The sequence below is a fragment of the Phoenix dactylifera genome, unplaced genomic scaffold (assembly GCF_009389715.1).
Source record: "Phoenix dactylifera cultivar Barhee BC4 unplaced genomic scaffold, palm_55x_up_171113_PBpolish2nd_filt_p 000026F, whole genome shotgun sequence".
NCBI classification, from domain to species: domain Eukaryota; kingdom Viridiplantae; phylum Streptophyta; class Magnoliopsida; order Arecales; family Arecaceae; genus Phoenix; species Phoenix dactylifera.
In genome coordinates this window covers 2,376,384-2,396,825 of record NW_024067667.1, presented here as the reverse complement: position 1 = coordinate 2,396,825, position 20,442 = coordinate 2,376,384, and the positions used below count along the sequence as shown (strand labels likewise).

The 20,442-nt window shown below is 35.8% G+C and overlaps 1 protein-coding gene across 2 annotated transcripts in view; it reads right to left on the bottom strand.

The window, feature by feature from the left end:
* LOC103712335 (DNA ligase 1) overlaps positions 1-19,311 on the bottom strand; it is a 28,168-nt gene extending 8,857 nt beyond the window's left edge. For both annotated transcript variants that reach the window (XM_008798827.3, XM_008798829.3), the window contains exons 1-11: positions 18,601-19,311; positions 18,396-18,512; positions 17,364-17,465; positions 17,171-17,287; positions 13,976-14,206; positions 13,789-13,883; positions 11,839-11,926; positions 9,245-9,376; positions 4,855-4,967; positions 1,039-1,140; positions 35-96 (exon numbers count right to left, since the gene is read on the bottom strand). In XM_008798827.3, the coding sequence (XP_008797049.2) occupies positions 35-96; positions 1,039-1,140; positions 4,855-4,967; positions 9,245-9,376; positions 11,839-11,926; positions 13,789-13,883; positions 13,976-14,206; positions 17,171-17,287; positions 17,364-17,465; positions 18,396-18,512; positions 18,601-19,257 (1,816 nt within the window). In that variant the 5' untranslated portion in view covers positions 19,258-19,311. The remainder of the gene's footprint in view (positions 1-34; positions 97-1,038; positions 1,141-4,854; positions 4,968-9,244; positions 9,377-11,838; positions 11,927-13,788; positions 13,884-13,975; positions 14,207-17,170; positions 17,288-17,363; positions 17,466-18,395; positions 18,513-18,600) is intronic.
* Positions 19,312-20,442: the final 1,131 nt, after the last annotated feature.

Genomic DNA, 20,442 nt, shown 5'->3' with positions numbered 1-20,442 from the left:
ACTTGGTTCGGGCAAAATACACACTCGATATTACCTGTACGTTTTCCACGACCATGGAATGCAGCAATAGGCACCAAATCTAGTGAGTCACCAATGCTGCAAAAATTGTTAGGGTTCAAACGATGAAGGGAAAGACAGACTCAAATCAATAGATGACGAGCTGTAAGAGAACACTAAATTGCATGAATTGATTGTGCCAAGAATTGGAAAATCCAATTATCATCAGTGATGAGGAATAGAGACATTCATAGGAAACATTGCATGAAGAATCAAAGACAATGGAGCATATATAACCAGATAAAGATAAGTGATAACTTCAGCCAAAAACACAGAAGTGATAACTTCATGACGCAACACTATAGTTGATGAAGACAAAGACTGTGTGCCAATTAGGATACCTTACAGCATTTCCTAATTCATGTTTGAAATCATTGGGTTAAGAGGAGTGGTTAGAGGGCCCAAACCTATTTCACTAAGCATGTGTTTATGATGAGTATAAACAAGGCTTTCTTAATGAACACTTAACAAAATTTTAATGTTTGAAGCAAGGTATGTCATACCGTATCGAATTGGACAGTAGAGAGCGTACCATACTATACCAATTCGGTACTAGTATGCAGTACGAAAGGCATACCAACACTCGATACATCGAACCGGCCCCTATACCAGACGTACCGACATAATAACAGAGTGGCACTGGTACGGGGTCCGGTACTAAGACAGCATACCTCGGTCTTAAAAAAAAGGATAAAATAATTTAAAAAACTTAAGTATATATTCTATATGTGAACTCTGGAATAATGTTTCATTATCATCTTCTCTTTCCATCTTCAAACTTGTTAAGTTTCGTAATCCAGATGTGAGAAATATTACTGATATGAAGACAAACCACAAGTCAAATGTTTTTTGTAATATTGTTGCTGTTTTTACTCTGGTTCATTATTAGATCCAAGCCATATTCAGTGTCAAGAAATAATTGAGAATATAGTTAGATAGGCATTTCCTAGGTCACAAAATAAAAACAGAGAGCATTTTTACCTGTCCATGTAATCTTTCTTTAACTTCAGCCAGTTGTTAGACCGCTTAGAAGGCTCATATGTGGCATCTTTATCCAATGTTTTGATAATCAATCCTTCACAACTGCATTAAAAAAGGAAAAATAAATACATACCCCAAAATATGGCAATTGGATATAAACAAGGGAATAATAGGGCTTCTCGAAAACCTCTAAAATACAATATATTGTAAATTTTTGTGGCATCAAAAGGATGTACAAATAGATGTAGAACAAATGTTGACTAAGTAATCAAGACCATGGATCGCAATCTCAGTACTGGGTCCCATATCGGTCCGATATCAAGTTGATATGGTACAATACACGACACTCAGTACATAGAAGCATACCAATAGAGTATTGGTTCACTATATTTTTCTTTTCATTTTTTAGGTTGTTATTGTGATTTTAAGATTTAGGGATCTTCGAAAAGTGAATTTAAGATTGTTTTAATGCTATTTTATTTCATATCGGTCCTAGAGATTGTATGATTGCTTGACAACCACACATTGTAAACCGCCTCATAAATCACCATGAATTACATAAAGTGGATCTAGATTTACAAAAAAAAATATTATCTACTTTTAAACATTTGACTTGTATAATTTAATTTCACTTAATAAATGTTGTAATTTATAAGGTAATAAAACTATGCATGTTATCATAGAAATAATCCCTATTAGCAATACACATTGCCATATTTTTCATGATTGTTAGTTGAATTAGTATTTTTTATGTTATTAAAAACTTAAAAAATTGATAGCTTACATCATAATGCAACAAATGACTGAATTACTTCAGAAAATACTTCTAAATTATCTATAAAGGATACTAATTTTCAATTTTTATTAATTAATTTTTAATTAAAAATAACATTAAATTGTAAAAAAAAAAAAAAAATAGTTATGATTCATACTAATTTAGAATCCTACCAAAGGTACTCCATATATTTTTTCAGCCTATAGGTATACCTTAATCACCACTTAATTTCAGAACTTATTTGAATTTGGGTTTAGGTTCAAGTAGCCATAACCATGCCCAAATTTAAACAAATTGATGCCAAAAAAGATAGCAAGTAACATGCACACCCAAACCCATGCTACCAATTTAATTTCAAATATTATTTTTTATAATTTTTAAATAAGAAATATCTTAAAATTTACATGATCAATGAAAAATGATGATTTGTTCTTTAATGCATAGATCACCCTTAGATCTACCCTTAATCACCACTTAATTTTGAAACTTATTTGAATTTGGTTTTAAGTTCAGGAAGCCATAGCCATGCCCAAATTTAAATAAATTGCTGCCAAAAAGGATAGCAAGTAACATGCACGCTCAAACACATGCTGCCAATTTAATTTAAAATATTATTTTTTATTATTTTTAAACAAAAAATATCTAAAAAATTACATGATCAATTAAAAATGATGATTTGTTCTTTAATGCATATATCACCCTTAGATCTACAACATATCATGAAATTAAGCCAAAATAAAAATATTAGCATGATTACCTTTATTTTACAATTTTTTAAACTATCTTAGGTTTTTAAAAAGAAAAGATCAAACAAGAGGGAGGGGATTATACCTAATCTTGGCTTGGATTAGGACTCGACACCATAAAAAAAAATCCTCTCTCTCATAATTTTCCTCACTTTCCCACCCTTCCCTTCACGTTCTCCGTAGAAAAGAGAGGAGAATGGCATCATGATGCCTTCACTCACAAAAGGACCTGGTACCGAGCAGAACCGGTTGCTTCAGATTGATTTTGCAAACCTTCATCAGAACTATAAGGAAGTGATTAACAGACTACTGAAACCAAAATTTTGTAATACCTATGGCCATCAAAAAGATATACAAATAGATATTGAACAAATGCTGACCAAATTATCAGACTATGAGACAGCGGTCAAGGGCTAACTATTGATACCAAAGCAAGTGAAAAATCCTGTTTGCATGAGTAATGCCTATAAAAGAACTCTTAGTGTAAGGCTATAGCAGAGCAGATGATATAGGAAAGGAAATTTCATGCTCCATACTGTAGCCTATGAAGTCAAAACTCTGTAAATATCTCTAGTTGTTTGTACAAATGATGTTTGGAGAGGAAAACAGATTAACTATAGTATCATCATCTGCTTGAAAAAGACCATAGAAGCAGGCATAGAAAAAAACCAGCCTCAACTACCATAGACCATAAGCAAAGACCCATAGCAGACAAACTAAAAGATATTCTTATATAGTTGATGTGTGTTTCCTCATTATGCAAGCCAGCAACAAATGTATTTGTCTATGCAAGTGTCAATTCTCATATACTACAAATTGAGATATTTTGTGAAAAATCCTCATCAAGAACAAAAGTAAGACACAGAGATATGCTGCACTCTCATGCAAAAATAGTACAACATCAGATGTCATAAGTAAAAAAAGAAGAAGAACGATTCATTCTCCTCTCCAGGCATTACCCGCTGACTGACACTTCTTAATAACGATACGCTTCTTGTTTATCTATGAACTTGAATTTTATTATTTTTTAATGTTCAGAATTCACCATTTTGTCCTCATCTTCCTTTCACTCTGAACAAGAACTTTTACATGGAAAAGGCATAGAGATAACAGGCTATACAGTGGGGTTTTGAACTGTTTATCTCCAAGGCCATCCTGAACACTTTATTATTGAATAATATCACGAATTTAAAGAAGGTAATCCAGTTAATCAGTTTGAATGTTCTTGTATACATCTACCATGCAGCAGTCCCTATATCATCGGCACTATTTACATTAAGAGCTCTTTGGCAGACTTTCAACTTCAGAAATATGCTTATCTTTTCTGATATGTAATTTGATTAAGTCTGTTGAGAGGCAATGAGAAAGTAAAATGTCAGGCCATCATAAGTCGTAACTGCATTTTTACACTCCCCTCCAAGGTTCGCTGTACCGATCGGTACCGGTCGGTACCGAGCGTACCGTACCCGTACCGATGGGTACCGATATCGGTACACCAATGTCGGTACGGTCGGTACCGAGCGTACGGTACCGTACCGACACTCGGTACGCCTATACTAGTGCGGCACCGGTACGGGGTTCGGTACCGGTACGGCGAACCTTGCTCCCCTCCCAAGAGAAAATAAAGAAAACATATAGTGCTTTTGTTCCAAAGGAGAGGTATGCACTGAAATGTCCCACTAATCAGCATCTTGCAAAATTATTACCAACTAGTTTTATAGTCTGATAGATCATGAGCAGAATGACAACGAGATAGTTATTAATCAATATGACACGGTTATGCAGCCATTCATCTCTGCTTGCAAGATATAATTTGCTATTTCAACTGGAGGACAATAAAGAATTTTAAAGCTCCTATCTACTACCATGTTCTTCCAGTCTCACAATTATACACCTATGAAATTAAAGATGTCTCTTGTGGTCCTCTCACTTCTACCACCAGATACGGTCATTAACATGTCAAAACTACCTTTAAGCCAACAAATTTCACACATTGATTCATTGCCGTGAAAATAGAAATGAGATCCCTGTAACAAGGATAACTAAGCACTGAAAGGTCCGTCTTCATAAAGCCTATTTCCAATATATATTATAAAAAAAGGTTAGCATGCACAAAATTCTTGACAAGCAAAACATGGCAAAAGAAACATGGGTAAGCACAACATCCTAGAAGATAAAGAGCTCATTACCAGTCACAAGCAGCAACTTCAATAAAAATGAGAAACTGGAAGGTCAGATGATGCTTACTGAAAATCACATCAACATATGCATGTATTGTAATTTCCAATATAATACCTGGAGTTGACAGCTGCTTCAAGGAATTTCTGTATTTCCTCGACGTCATTTGTTATTATGGCAGTTGCAAACTGGAATACTCCTGGCACTTCCTCAAAAGAACTGTAGAGATGCTGTAGGAAGGAAAGCCATAAATCATGAAGGATTTATGTCTAATCAAAATTTGATTCTAAGGATGAAGAATATACTATCTTATAAACAAAATGCAAATACTAAAAGAATTAGACAACGCATTACCCTATGCCAAACCACAGCAAGCTTTGTACAAGATGATAATGCACTTCCAATTTGGACGATTAACAAGAGAAGGGATACACAAATAAATTCAAATAACTACAGAAACATGGAACAGAAGAACAAGAATTGACTCTTTGAAATATAGGAAGAAGAAAACTATTCGCAGAACCTAGCCACAAAATATAATAATTTACTAAGACTTATTAGTAACTATTTCATATCCATCACTTTAAAGTTAATAATATAGTTTTCAAATCCAAAAGCACTTAAATTCAATTTACTGTAGACTCGATTTCAATTAAAACATTATGCTTGTCTTCATGAAGAATAATGAGACTTTCCTTTGCTACCCTATTAAATTAAGGATGATGACAGCTAAAAGGAGAGAGGCAATAAATCTTGCTATTCAAACCAAGAAAGGCCAAACTGGACCGAACCGCCCGGTTCGGCCTATACAGAGCCGACCCGGTGGAAAACCGGGTCAGTTCGCCTATTGGAGTCGGTTCCGTCCCAGAACCGGCCAAAACCATTCGGAACCGGCTGGTTCCGCTTGAACTCAGTGCAAATCGTCCAGTTTGCACCGAGACCTAGTTCTGAAATGGCCCCCTCCCTTTTTCTTTGTTTGCTAATTAAAAGATGTTGGAAAGGCCTTCTCGGGCCTTCCCAACATTGTTTCTAAGCTCTCCGGCTTTTTTTCTTCTCCTCATGATGAAAATCACACCAATTCAGCATAATTGAAGAAAGATCTAAACCTAAATTAGGTGTGCATCCTCTATCCCATCTCATTCTCTCAATTTTTTTAGGAAAGTTTAAAAAAATAGCTCAAAATTTGCAAAATAAGAAGAGATCATGCTAAAATTTTTAATTTGGGCTGATTTTATTATATGCTATAGATCTATGGATGATTTACACGATGACATAAAAAATTTTAATTATTGGATTATATATATTTTTTAAAAATTAATAATATATTTTTAGATTAAAAAATAAAAAAATACATAAACAATAAAATTTAAAAAAACTGTAAAATTAGAAGCGTAATTAGGGGCATGCAAGCCGCTCTCTAAAAAAATTTAGTATCCATTTATTCATATTTTGATGCGATCATGCACACAGTGGCCTAGGCCTAAATTTTTAAGAAAATGAGAAATAAGTAGCCTTTGATGCATGTCCATGGGGTCTAAAAAATATATATAGCATTCATTGCTGGATTCTATATGGATCTGATTGAAATAAATTTTTTTAAATATTAATGTTTAAAAATTAGTTTTAAATTTAAAAAATAATTAAGAATATATAAATAATACTAAAAATTATAAAAAATAGTAGTATGTATTACATAATTCAGAAGTAATTTCTGAATTAAAAAACATATTTTTCTACTAGAAGCATCGCCACTCGACGAGATTTTAGATATTGGTAAGAATATTGTACTTTAAATATATGTAATTGATTGTACTATTTTATATTTTTTACCTCATTACTTAATTTAAGGATATTTTATATTGTTTCTAGTAGTATGCAACATCTCACTAAACATTTTATGATTTGTATCATTTTAAAATAATAAGATGCATCATTTAGGTTAAATCGGAATCAAAAAAACATCAAAAAAAAATCAAAAAAATATTAAAAAAATATCAAAAAAATATTTAAAAAACATCAAATTATACTTAAAATTATTGAAGAAGTTCAAAAGGTTTGATTACCAATTAAATCAACTTGAAAAACTCTAAAAAAAAAATTGGGCACACCGAAGAATACTGTATGTCGGTAGGGTACCAAACCGGTAGCATACCGACTTGTCCGCTGACTAGTACGGATCAGGGTACCAGTTTGGCGAACCTTGGTTCAAACAATATGGAAAAGAATAAATGCGTAAATAATAAGTTTACAACTCACAACGAGGAGGAAAAATGTGGTATTACAGTATACAAATAGATCAACAAACTAAAAACAAAAACTGTCAATGCCACTTTCAAACCTATGCTGCTAATTCCAGATGATGTTTTGATTTTTCTATCTGTCATTTATATTACTTTTTAAAGAATCATAAGTTCATAACCCTAACCAAGGTTCTTAAAACCGAACCAAACAGCTTGTGATTTAACATAATAATCATCATGCGCTTTCAGTGCTTTGCAGGAAATGTCTAGATGTACATAGCAGTAGGTTAGCGATAATGTTTCTACATAGAGCAGTGTTTTTGATACAAAATCATGGCTAGGATATTGCTGATTGTGGCATCATTACAATAATATAACCCCACATGTAGTGACGCAAGGAGTAGAGAAAGAAGAGGGAGGAGAAGGTTATTAGTTATATGTACTTTTGGAGAATCATTGGATACCATTAACCACGTATTAAACGAAACAACTTAGTGATACAGTCATAATGCACAAAGATACACCCTAATACATTACAATACATATGAATATGCTTGACAGTTATAAGAGAACCATGAAAAAGTAACTTTCTGCAAGTTTATTTCCTGAGTGATGGTAATTCAAGGTTGGTTTGAACTTCGAACTAAGTTTGGAATCATTTAAATAGTGAGGTATCTGTCTTTTGAGAGAGACATATTAGGAATAAAATTGCATAAATCAGAGGGTCCATGGTATGATCTGTTTCTAAGAATCAAATCTGGAACTTAAAGGTGCAAATTCTACAAAAATTTTCAGAATATAAAGTCATAATCAAGTTTTAGTTAGATAACATCATTGCCTATCAAAATCACCAAGTGTCTACGGAGAATTCATTGATAGAGCAGTATATCTTTATTATCGATATCATGCGATCGCGTACCAAGTATAGACATGGTATGATCATACAAGCATACAAAATGTGATACATAGACTACAATAGTGTTGCATATTCATACATTGTACGCACATGCCATATCGACAAGGCCTATGGGGTATGGGCTATTGAAACTGTACAAACTGGAATATTGTCCTCTCTAGTAGATTATCACTGAAACTGTAAATCAAGTTTACAAATACCTTGGACAGTGACAACGTTTAAGATTAGAAACATTTGCATAGAAACAGAATATGGATGCATCTAGATGCCAATATCAATAGCTAGTCCACACAAAAAAAAATGAATAGAGAGGTCAAAGTCCAACTTGCACGGAGCAAAGAAATGGGACTTAAAAGAATGACAACAATCATCATAAGCATTTTTTGTTCAGCTCAAGGTCAGCTTTATGAAGATAAAAGTGTGTATTAATTTTCATAAGTCACCTAAGGCATAAGCATTTAAAAGCAGACGAGACACAGATGGAACCAGGTCTGACTATGGGTTGGAGAATTTAGTTAGGCTTGAGGAAAAAGTAAAATGGATAAACAACAAAAACGAACAAAATCAATATATTGTATTTCTTTGCAGTAACATTTTTAAATTATAACCATGCAAATACCATATGTTGTATGTTGACACATGATATATATTCTTATGGTGCATGAAACAGGTAGAAGTAATTTACACATGATGCTTCACTAAAAAGTGAACAACATTTTCTGGAGATTGTACTTTAAAGCATTGTAATATTTCAATATTTTTGAACCTTGGTTGAAATTGTTTCCGAAGAAAGTTCTCTTGCAAATGTTATAATACATGGGACATAGGGTTTTCCGACAACTATAGTCTGATGCACATTAATGGTACACATCAATGCAGGTATTCAGTGAGGATTTGGAATGTGAAAGTAAAATTTTGTGGTGTATAAATTTTAATTGTGCAATACCATGAAAAGTTGGATATGAGTAATTATAGAAATTTATTTTATGAATCCAATCAATGCATACCTGTCTTTTCTACTGTAGAAATCTATTGCATGAGTATTTTGTACTTTCAAATACATATAACATGATGCACAATATCTTTATTATTTTTAGTTATGCATGATAAGTTCTTGCTTTCTAGGATATAGTCTTTATGTTTGAAAAAAACATGTATAACAGATGAAATTGTTTCAGATACTCCTACATTCACATATAGCATTAATAAAGACGATATTCGAAAGGCACAGCTTTTAACCTTAATCAAAACTAACTGGAAAAGGTAATGATTCATGAAACATGTATTTGCAATATGAAACAAAATTTTGACAAGAACACAACTTTCTTTCATCAATTGGGCAGTATAATACCTGTCGACGAACTTTGAGTTGCTCCTGGAGAAGAGGTTGGCCATTTTTATACAGAATATCAAAGCCAAAGGTGCAGACTGTGACTTTTATATCACTTAAGATCACACCCTTACGAGCACGAGTGCTGAGGACCTGCCAAAAAAGAAAAGCAAATGCTCCATGGTGCAAACTTCCAACTAGTGTGCAAGCAAAGTTATTGTATTATAGAAGTTATTTGTTAATGCATTAAGGCTTGTAAAGAAATATATTCCAGAAGGAACCGCAAACAAAATATAAGACTTTTTGTACAATAGTTAGATCTAAACGAATCATACACATAAGACCATCAAGATTAATATTATGAACTGGAAGTGCGAGTTGGATACATATAGTACAAAGTACAAACTTTAATTAAACCATAGACTTCTAGCTATATTTGCCATATGGTACATAGCATACACAGCTAGATTTGCCAGCGAAGTATATATTGAATGGTGAACATAGCCACAGCATCCACCAAACCCATCCTGTACCGCCCAGTTCATGGCATACCGAACTGAACCGGTGCAACACTGGGCCAATTTGGCCTGTCAATTCGAGACTTGTTGCAATCTGGCCCGAACAACTCCAGGTTTGAGTCGATTCGGGGCATCCCTAACCAAAAAGAGAGAAGAAGGCCACAATATGCATTCTCCTCTTTTTTCTTTAAAAATCATGAAAGGAAGGGTGGGTTTTCCAAAAAAAATCAAGGGAGTAGAGAGATTTGTTGGTTTTGAGCCCAATCCAAACCAAACCAAGAATAATCCCCTCTCCTCTTCATTTTCCCAAGGGCTAAATGCCAATACTGAAGATCCCCGAAAAAAAGTTATTGAAGATCAGTGGGAGTTACTAAAAAGCATAATGCATTGAATTAAAACTGATATTAATTCTTTTAACGTATAGGGGCATGTCATCTTGCATCATGCAACACGCACCATACTCACACAAGGCCAAGCGTAGGCACGGCACTGTATGTACTACCTAGTGCCAGGCTGGCATAGACTGACTAAAACCTTGGGTGAAAGATTTAATATCAAGATAACTTCAAAGTGAATTGGGTGAAGGATAGCCATTAATTATTAGAGTTTGGTACCTGTTCTTGTTGTATACCAAAGAAGATGGCCATGTTCCACTTGTAGAAGTTACAGGAGATCCTCAAAATAATTGTACAAATTATCCATGATGCATACTGAGATTAGTTGACCTAAAAAATATGACCCTTGAAAACGTTTAAACGAGGATATGGATTATTTGTAGAAGGAAATCCATTGTAAAACCAATCCTGACAGCATGGCTAGAAGTTCATTGGTTGTTAGGTATCTAGTGTTTCAAAAGGCAGCCTTCCAAGCTGTCTAGGCGATGCCTACACTTAGGCAGGACTCTAGCCAACTACTTGTGATTTAGTAGCTCAGATAACCACAATGTGAGGCCCAATTGCTGGACAAGACCCCAAGAAATACACCCAGGTTAAGATGTCAAAGACAAATTGGGTTAGGACAATTAGGACTGAAAATCTGATAACCCGATGATACTATTATGAAGTAAGCAAGTTTGGTCCGTACTCCGTAGACTGATAGGCCTATATTTGTTGGGTTTGGCTATGCCCATCAGATCGAACAACCCAAAAGTTTGATAATACATTACATATATAATTGTCTATATGTGTATATTCATGGAATTCATGTCAAAACATGCACTTTATCCTCTCATTTTGCATTTTGATTTATTACAAAAATCATTCATTAGATTTAAACAATACCATCAAATTTGAGATGAAACACTACAAAAAGTCATAGTCTTCAGTAGAGTTAGGAGGAAAATACCTCGAATCATCCAAATGATGTTACGAATAATGTTACAAATAATGATGTTACAAATTTGAGATGAAACACTACAACTTTTTTCATTAAGAAAAGTTGTTACATGAGACCCAAAGATATAAGCCAAACCATCAATGAAAATATTAATTTTGGAAAATTATTCTCCTATAGCAATTTAACATCCAATTATGAATCTATATCAAATCAAACTCAATAAGGAAAAACCAAATGAAATGCAGGAACATATTATATGACCATGTTTGGGTTTCATTCTTGCCAAACCTGACGAGATTCTGTCTTGTTTACACTTATCAACTGTCTTCTTGAGTCAGTTCTTTAATAAGGTGAGTTGCAGCAGTAGGCAGGTCAGCAAAACTATTTTAACCCCCTATCTCTTTCAGATTTGGATGACTCTCTTGCTTGTTTCCAACTTTGTATGATTAATTTCTTGTTTAGCACACATGCCTTTTTGCATTGACTTGCTTGAATTGTTGAGCTTTACTTTTTGAATGGTTATAATGTTTCAAACTAAAATCTTATGAATTTAATTTGATAGTATAATATGCTTGAAAGAGAATAAAGTAGAAGAAAGACCGTTCACCGTAGAATTTCTCATCAATTTTCATGTTAAGATAATCAGGAAATATGAGCCAAAAAAAGCATAAACTTTGTTTCCCCTAAGACATGTTCTGGTGCAAGCTTACATAGGACTAGGTATGAAGGTTAAAAAATGGCAAAACAGTTTGAATATTGTACCTGGAAAGGTAAGATCTTCTGCTTCTCATGGTCATAAGCAACAATTTCACAATCCAGCACAAATGATTTTACAGTTTCCTTTTTGAATCTGTAATTCAGATGTTAAAATTATTTATCACTATAAAATTGATATACCAGGTCAAATTATAACATACAGAACAACACTGGACGAATTGGTTGGTTTGCAAATACCAGGAATAAATTTTCCCTGAACTATGTCAATCCACAAAAGATAAGATACAGATTAACAATCAGCAAGAGATGAGCAGCTTAATGCAGCTTGAACAAGTAATACAATTATCAAAATTAATTAAGCCCAGTAACCAAAAATGTGCATATTAGCAAGTTGATTTATAATACTGCATACAAGGTCTGCCGAACCCGGCCGAACCACCCGGTTCAGGCAGTACCAAGCCGACCCGATGAGAAACCGGGCCGGTTCGCCATTTCAATTCGATTCCGGCCCGTACATTTCAATTCGATTTCGGCCCCTACGGCCCAAAACCGCAAGAGGACTAGCCGGAACCGGTCCCTTTTCGGACCGGAACCGACTAGAACCAGCCAATTCGATGCCGACTCGGTGCAAATAGCTTGGTTCGCACAGAGTCAACCCGGTTTCGAACCGGATTGATGTGGGCATTGTGGCATTGCCACAGTGCCACATCGTATGCCACAGTGCCACATCGTTCCAGTTCGATACCAAACCAATACCGAACCATACAGACCGCCGACCGGTACGGATCCCAGTAATGGTTCGGCGATCCTTGACTGCATATAAAGTGCAGACTTCCTAGCATTCAATTCTAGCTGATAAAACGGCAGTTGACCTTAACATGCCTCGGTCTCTCATTGAATACCTCAAATATTTATCTAAATGTTCTAAAAAAATGAAAGCCAAGATATTTTTATTGACTAGACTTGAAAATATCCGTTCGATGGATTCAAAAGCACTCATGTAGTTTCACATTTCATATTAGCTGATAACAAATCATATAATGAGAAACAAAGCTCCAATCATATCAACAATAGCATGTTATTAAGATCAATAATGCTGCATCTCAATATAAACTGCCCCATGCTAATACCATATATAGACACAATATATTGGAGAAATGTAATTCATCCCTATCATGGAATTAGAGGGTGAGCCTCGGCGCAATAGTAAGGTTGCTCCATTGTGACTTAGAGGTCACAAGTACGAAACACGGAAGCATGCGGTGGTAAGGCTACGTACATCTAACCCTCTCTACAATGGTGGGAGCCTCGTGCACTAGGCCGCCATTTTTTATCTCTATCTTGGAATTGTAGGTCAACAGAAGATATAATTCAACTGAAGACAAGGATATTTTACAAAGTCATCCCATATGGAATATGATAAATATGATGCTAACCATGCTTTCCTTGATTCTTTCCAAACCAGTTGAAAGGTTAAAAGTACCCATGCATATATGAGTTCCAATAGAAAATTCCAGTCAGTACACTTTCTGCAATTCTTGCTTGCACAAAAAGAAGTCAGTAACATGATAATGGCAGGTTGTTGAAACCCTGCATCAATAGTTAAACATGCAAACAACAAACCATCTCACATTATGTTGGTTGGCTGGAGTTCAAGATTTCTTATTAAATTTAATAACAAAAGCTTTTGTTCAACCAGTCACACTCTTAGCCCATTGTATACATGGGCATACAATCCCAATATCCATTAAATAGTAAAGTCATTCGTAGACATGTAACAGAACTACCAAAGTATTGCCAATAAACTGAAATTATGAACTGAGAGCGTGTAATTGTATGATAATTGACATAAGAAAATACCAATTATCTTCAATTAACAATATGAGTTCAGCAGAAATTGACAGATATGTGAACATATTTTGCTTCTTCCAGAATGAGCACACATTTAAAAATATGTGCAACTAATAATGGAAGAAAGTTATAAGGCAAGTATACCTTGAGATAGAACTGACAACATCCGGGTACTTCCCAGTATTCCGTTCCGCATTACGACTGTATATCTCGACTGATCCATCCTCCATGTAGTGTATCTACATTTCACATTAAAGATTAAGACTAAAAATATGTAAAACATAAATGGAGATGATAGTGATAAAAGTAGGTAGTCAAGGCTCAGGAATACCTGGGCACGTTCACCATCATATTTGTACTCACAGGTGAACTCCATTCCCTGGAATTTGTCAATGATCTCCGATACGGCCTTCGTTGGTTTTGCTAACATAGGTCCAATAGGCACACCTAAAGTAAAATTGCATGCCTCTGGAAGTTTCCATACCCCAACTTGAAGAAGAGCAGGGACAATTTTGTCATAGCTCGGAAGTACAGAATATACTTGTTTGATAATTTTTGCAGCCTTGGACGCATAATGAGATAAACAAGATGAGTCAGGAAAAAAAAAGAGAGAAAAAAAAAATAGATCAATACGAAATGCATTCATACCATGCCTGGTTTTTTCTTTTGTTGGGTGGGGGGGGGGGGGGGTGAGGGATGTTGGATCAAAGTTCTTAAAAGAAATCAGGAGATTGAGGACTACATATGGGTATGGAATAATTAAAAGAAATTGATACATGATGAGAAACCCCTTATTTGGTTGTCTTTTTTTAAAAGTTAATTTAGTGGCAGTACATTAAAGAAAAACTATGCACTTTTTCATGTTTTCTCGTTTACATTAAAGAAAAACTATGCACTTTTTCATGTTTTCTCGTTTAATTTGACATCAGTATATTAGAATTATGCAGGGATTCAAAAGTGGCAAACACACAGGTATTTAACTTCATATGAACTAAAGCCGGTCTTAAACTCCTGATAGAATGTGGTAACCATAAACAATAATTGGTTGAACGGGTTCGAAAAAATCTGAAGATGGATTCAGGTACAGAAGCAAGAGTCCAGAGTTTGTCCAGCACAAAAGTATTACAGATCAACTCGTAAGCTTCAAGTCAAAACAGCCACCTTAGTTACCATAGTTACAATTTGTCATGGCTCCCTTAACAATAGAATTCAAGTAGCTGTTTCATAAACACATTTACTTGGAAACATATGCGAAGAATGAACAATGTGAGGATCATGCGAGCATGTGTTTAGTCCCATATCGATTATACGCCGAAGAGATCTTCGGTACTTATACAGGACTAAGGATCCGAGGAGATCTTCGGTACTTATACAGGACTAAGGAACCCCCCAAAAAAAAACCTTCCGGGTAACCATTTTGGGTGAGGTCCTGGGTTGTGACAGATGGTATCAGAGCGGACTCAGCCCATGACCCATGTGGACTAGGGGACACTGCAGTATGGGCTCATTGAGGTGGACACGAGCCGATCGTGGTGCTTGTGATTAAATTTGAATAGATTTGAACCCTTAGCCTAACGAGAAAGTCGGAGCTTAAATGGGGGGAGTACGTGAGGATTCATGCAGGCGTGTGTTTAGTCCCACATCCGTTATTCACCGAAGAGATCTTGGGTACTTATACAGAACTAAAGAACTCAAAAAAAAACCTTCCGGCTAGCCATTTTAGGTGAGGTCCTGGGTTGTGACAAATAGCAAAGCTATGATACAGTAATACATCTCTATTATCTCTTCCATATCATCATAAAAGTTTTAATAATTTCTGAGGTGCAAAAACAGACAGTCCCTTGTAATCTTATAACATAGCTAATTGAATAAAATGAAAATTAGCACCTCGAAATCTTATAACATAGCTAATTGAACTAAATGAAGATTAGAAACAATAGAATGTAAACGTTTGCTTGGAAACTAGTGAAGAAAGAAAAGAATCAGCTATAGGAACACTATGCACAACATTCTGCTCAAAGTAAACTGGGACCCAAAATAATATACTGCTGAATCGTACATGATATAAAGCTCAACATAACAAGCTGCATAGAGCTGAGAATCAATGAATTACTCTTTTGATCATGTGTGGTTCTTAGATTAAGAATCCATAGGCCAATCAGTCTTGGCTCGCCACATAACAAGGCTCTTTGGGCAGAGCTCAAGCTCAAGCTGAGCCTAGTATAGAAGCAGTCAAGCTCACCTCATATGAGCTCTAAGGTGAGCTTCTTATCAAGCTGATGTGAGATTTCATTTGATTCTGCAAATCCCCAAGGGCTCAGACTCCACTTGCTTGTGAGCCGGGCTTTAAAATATGTTTAAGCTCTGCTCCTTTCCAAGCTGGGCCAAGCACAAATGAGTTGTTGTCGAACCGATCCCGAGCTGCACATGAGAAGCTCGGATTGTTTGCAGCCACAGCCTTAACCTTTCCAAAAGGCAATAGCCCTTGAAACTTTAATCTCTTTAGCAATTTGCAGAACACATATTAAGTTGCAAATGATTAAGGATTTTTGATATCTTTAGAACAGTGATATCACTATGTATAAACATGTATTGAATTATAAATCTTGCTTCTAACATCAGCTTATTTCAAAGTTCAATAATCCTTGACAACTTCATAGCTCTTCCAAGCTATTACAGATATGCAAATGCATGTTTCCTCTGAATAAGTAATTGCAAGCATTGACTGCAAATGATCAAGATTCTAGCTAGTCGGGAAAAGACCAAATTCCTCTATAGATTACAAATAAGATATGAAGAGGATGCAGTAATGAGGACTCAGCTTTGTACTATTGGGTCCGGGAAACAGGACAGGAGGATCCCTGTTCAATAAAGCTTGCTAAGTTTAAATAGACTGCTACAGCCTCATCCAAATAGTGGTATAAGGCTTGTTACTTACAGTTAGGTTTATATGCAAAAGAATGCATACAAGTTCTTCCAAAACCACAAATATGTATTTCCTCTATTTAGGTCTCTTTACCACAGAACCACTATTTTCAGGCTAAGCATACTCCGGTTCGAGCTAAAAACCCAACTGAATAAAGTACTTGCTTCAGACAGAGGTGAATTCTCTGATAGATTTGGAAAGCAATTAACATTTCAGACCACATATAGTAGTAACTTTCTACAGATGGAAGATGACAAAATAGCAACAGCTTCAATTAAATTGTTTACAATCAATAGATTGAACAAGGCAACACTAGCAATAGAAAGTTTACAAAATGATCATTTCTCCCAACATACAGTGCAAACTTAGAAGGGAGATCATAGAATCCCCCATACATATGATATCAACTAAAATCTAATGATTGGCCATCAACAAAACAAAATTAACAAGATCATTTCTACAAACATCCTACAAGATTTATGTAGTTGCTAATGCACTAACATCAGCATAAAAATAAAGCTAGCATATTAGAAGAATTTAACCACACAATATCATTCTTCAGATGCAAAACTTTCATAAGTTATGCATATTCACACCAACCTTCTCAAGGGGAGATTGAGTTTGCAGAGGCGGCCTTGGACATGTTTCAGAATATGCAGCTGCATGCCCAAGAGCAACAAGGACAGTTTTCTCCGCCAAACCAATACGCATTTTTGACTGCAGGATGTGGTTAAGACTTAAAGAGTATTTCTAAAATAGAAAAAAGTTGGGCAAGAAAGTTGACATTTATTACCTGTAGAAGACGAGTTATATACAGAGGTTCACATTCAGTTGCTGCAACCAGAAGTCCCTTTATATGATTCTTTTTCTTGTCCTGACTATTTGCCCCAGATTCCTATTGAAACAAAAAGAGAAACAAAAACTAAACTAGATAACACAAATATCAAATAGTAAGCAACAAATCTCTCCAGCATAATCATGTATTCAAGTTTATTAATGACAGTGCAGCAGCTGTTCATTTTTGTTCTATTGTTTATGTGGAAATCATATATATAGACAGTCAGTCGCCAAGTTTTCACCTTTACTACGAGTATATGGACCAATATCATTCAATAGATGGCAGGTTCAAAATTGCTTTATTAGCTTACAAGAGATACGGAGCATCCACGAACATATGAAAAATTAAGCCTCAACCTTATTTTAATTGCACAAGGCAGAAAGAAGGCACTGATCAATATATTGTTTCAAGGTTATAGGGAATTTAGTGTTACCTAGACAATTAGCATAAGAACCAAGTGTCCTCAAGTGTCTGACAACTTGATCTTCAAAATCATGACAAAGGAAATCTAGCATGCCATACAAAATGTACACAGACATTTACCAATTTGACTACTAAGCAAGTTCAATAGTTAGCAATATTTCGTGTTTGAAAGAAATAGTTCTCGTTCTATTATTTCTTATCAAAAAATGAAAAGGCAAGGCATGAACCTTGATCATAAGTGACAAAACACTTTAAGAACGCTCTTACTTTGCACCTTAAAAGGTCAAGTGCCATCACCATGATGGGACGCTCGAAACCAATCAAGGGCACGCTTTTAGAGTTAGGGATCGTGAAAGGGTATTTGTTCAAGTTATCTGATTCAAGAAGTTGCTGAACAAGAAAAGGCAAGAAGGTGAGACCTCAAAGCCCAAGCAATGTGATCAGAATTCTTTTTGTATCACTTCATCGTCTCTTTTTTTTGGCATAGATTTTCCACAAGCACGTGAAACATAGAAATCTTAAGCAAATCTTAGTCACTCTAATCAAGAGAAGAAAAGAACAAACCTTTGCAATAGCCAGGAATGTATTGAAAACCTTGTTAATTGTCAAAGGTTTAGGCTGGAACATCAACTTTTGAGTTGAACGGCTTGCTTTTGCAACAAGACCCAAGTCACCCAATTCCTGCCACCATACACCACAATGTAGGTAGCAACAGTAAATAAAAATAACGGAAAAAGGTAGACAAGCGACCCAAATTCCAGCTACTAACGCTGTTTTGCTTCTTCACATGCTCCTCCTTCCGACCATAAGCCTCGGCAAGCGCCTTGATGAGGGATGCTTCTCCAATTCCAAGCTCAAGACCCACGTGGGGCGGAGCAATCTTGTTCGCCGTGAGGTAAACGGTGGCAAGAAGATCCCCGGGTGTGGTGGCGATCACCGTCCGAAAGGCATTGCAGAGGATCTCCGTCATGGCAATCCGGCCCGACTCATTTCCGATCAGCTCCCAGGCGTGCACGAGGAACGAGAACGGGACTGGCTCGCCGTCCTTCCAGTAAGCGGCGGCTCCGGGGTTGAAATCGGTGCACTTCTTCCGGAGCTCGAGGGCGGCGTTCTTCTTCTTCTCGTCCGGTTGGGTGCGTAGGGTTTTGGCGGGCTTCGGGCGAGGAGGGGAGGGTTCCGGGGGCGGGGATGGGGATGGGGATGGGGGTTTGTCATGCTTGGCCTTCTTTCGGGCGGCGGCGGCGGCGGCGCGGGCGCTGCCCATGAGGGCCTCGGCAACGGTCCGGCGGGCGGACATGGAGGAGAGGCGGAGGAGGGCGGAGGGGTTGAGGGTTTTGGATTTGGAGAAAAGGAGGCGGCTAAGGAAGGGAGGCGGTGGGGGAGGGAAAAAATTGAGGAATGATAGACTCGGAGCTCTCAACAGCATGAAGTGAGAGTTGGGGGAGAGACAGCGAGTGAACGGCTGGGCATGATGCGTTAAGAACTGTTCACAAGTTATTGGCACGAGCGAATGCGCATCCAAGGAAGGGAAAGCAAAGATTTAAGTATTATTTCAACCAATTTTATATTAAATTATAAAAATTTATGAGCTAAATCACATCCTTTAGCCAGAAAAATTCGATTAATTACGGCTCTCTTTGTATGTCCTCATTGGAATATTTGGTAAAACAAAAATGCTAATGGTTAATCTTATAGCTCTCGTTGCACCAAAATATATATAAGATTTTGGTACCATTAAAGTGTATTTGGTTTGAGAATAAGTGGAAGATATTCTCAAAATATTATATATCCAGCCAAACACTGAAAAGTGAGAATGAAAATGGAATAGGCTTATACCATTGATAAATAGATAGTCAAAAAGTATCTTTCTATTCAACATTTTGGTGGAATAGACTAAAATTGTATCTAGACTAACGGACATAAATAATTACTTTATTTGAATAAGTTTTGATATATCCGGATAAGTTTTTACGATGGAATAGACTATGCATAGAGAGAAAGAGAACAAATATGTCTTTTACTTTTCTATAAAGCTAAAAAAAAGGCAAGTATTTTGGTAAGATAGAATTTGTCCCACCTGATAATTATATTTGGCCCGAGAGGTCAAACAAAATTATTGTGTGACATAAGATTAGTCAATTTTATTCAAATAGTTATAATTCATGGCCATTTTTACCATTTGAGAGGATATCCCTAAAATAAGTAGATAACTAGTACATATTCTACATTTCAACTTAACAATATACCATGAAAAATGAGAAAGTTATATCTTTTAGTTACTTTTCTACCTCTGTCCGCTCTCTAAATGGACAAAAGTAATGTATGGTGAAGGAGATGATAATTTCATTCATGTGACAACATTCGCAAAATCCAATGCATATAATGCTTTTGATTCCTGCACTCCTACACTTATCTCCTATAGTTATTCCTCCAATCAAACTCCAAAATTTTTTTCTCTCTCATAATAAGTCCTATATATTCCTTAATAAATACCCTAGCTACAGATATAGTAACTTTTTGCATAATAGTAGTCAACCCTAGACCATCCAACCTTAATCCTATAACACCATATATGACCCAACATTAACCCACCTCAACCCTTCCTTCCATT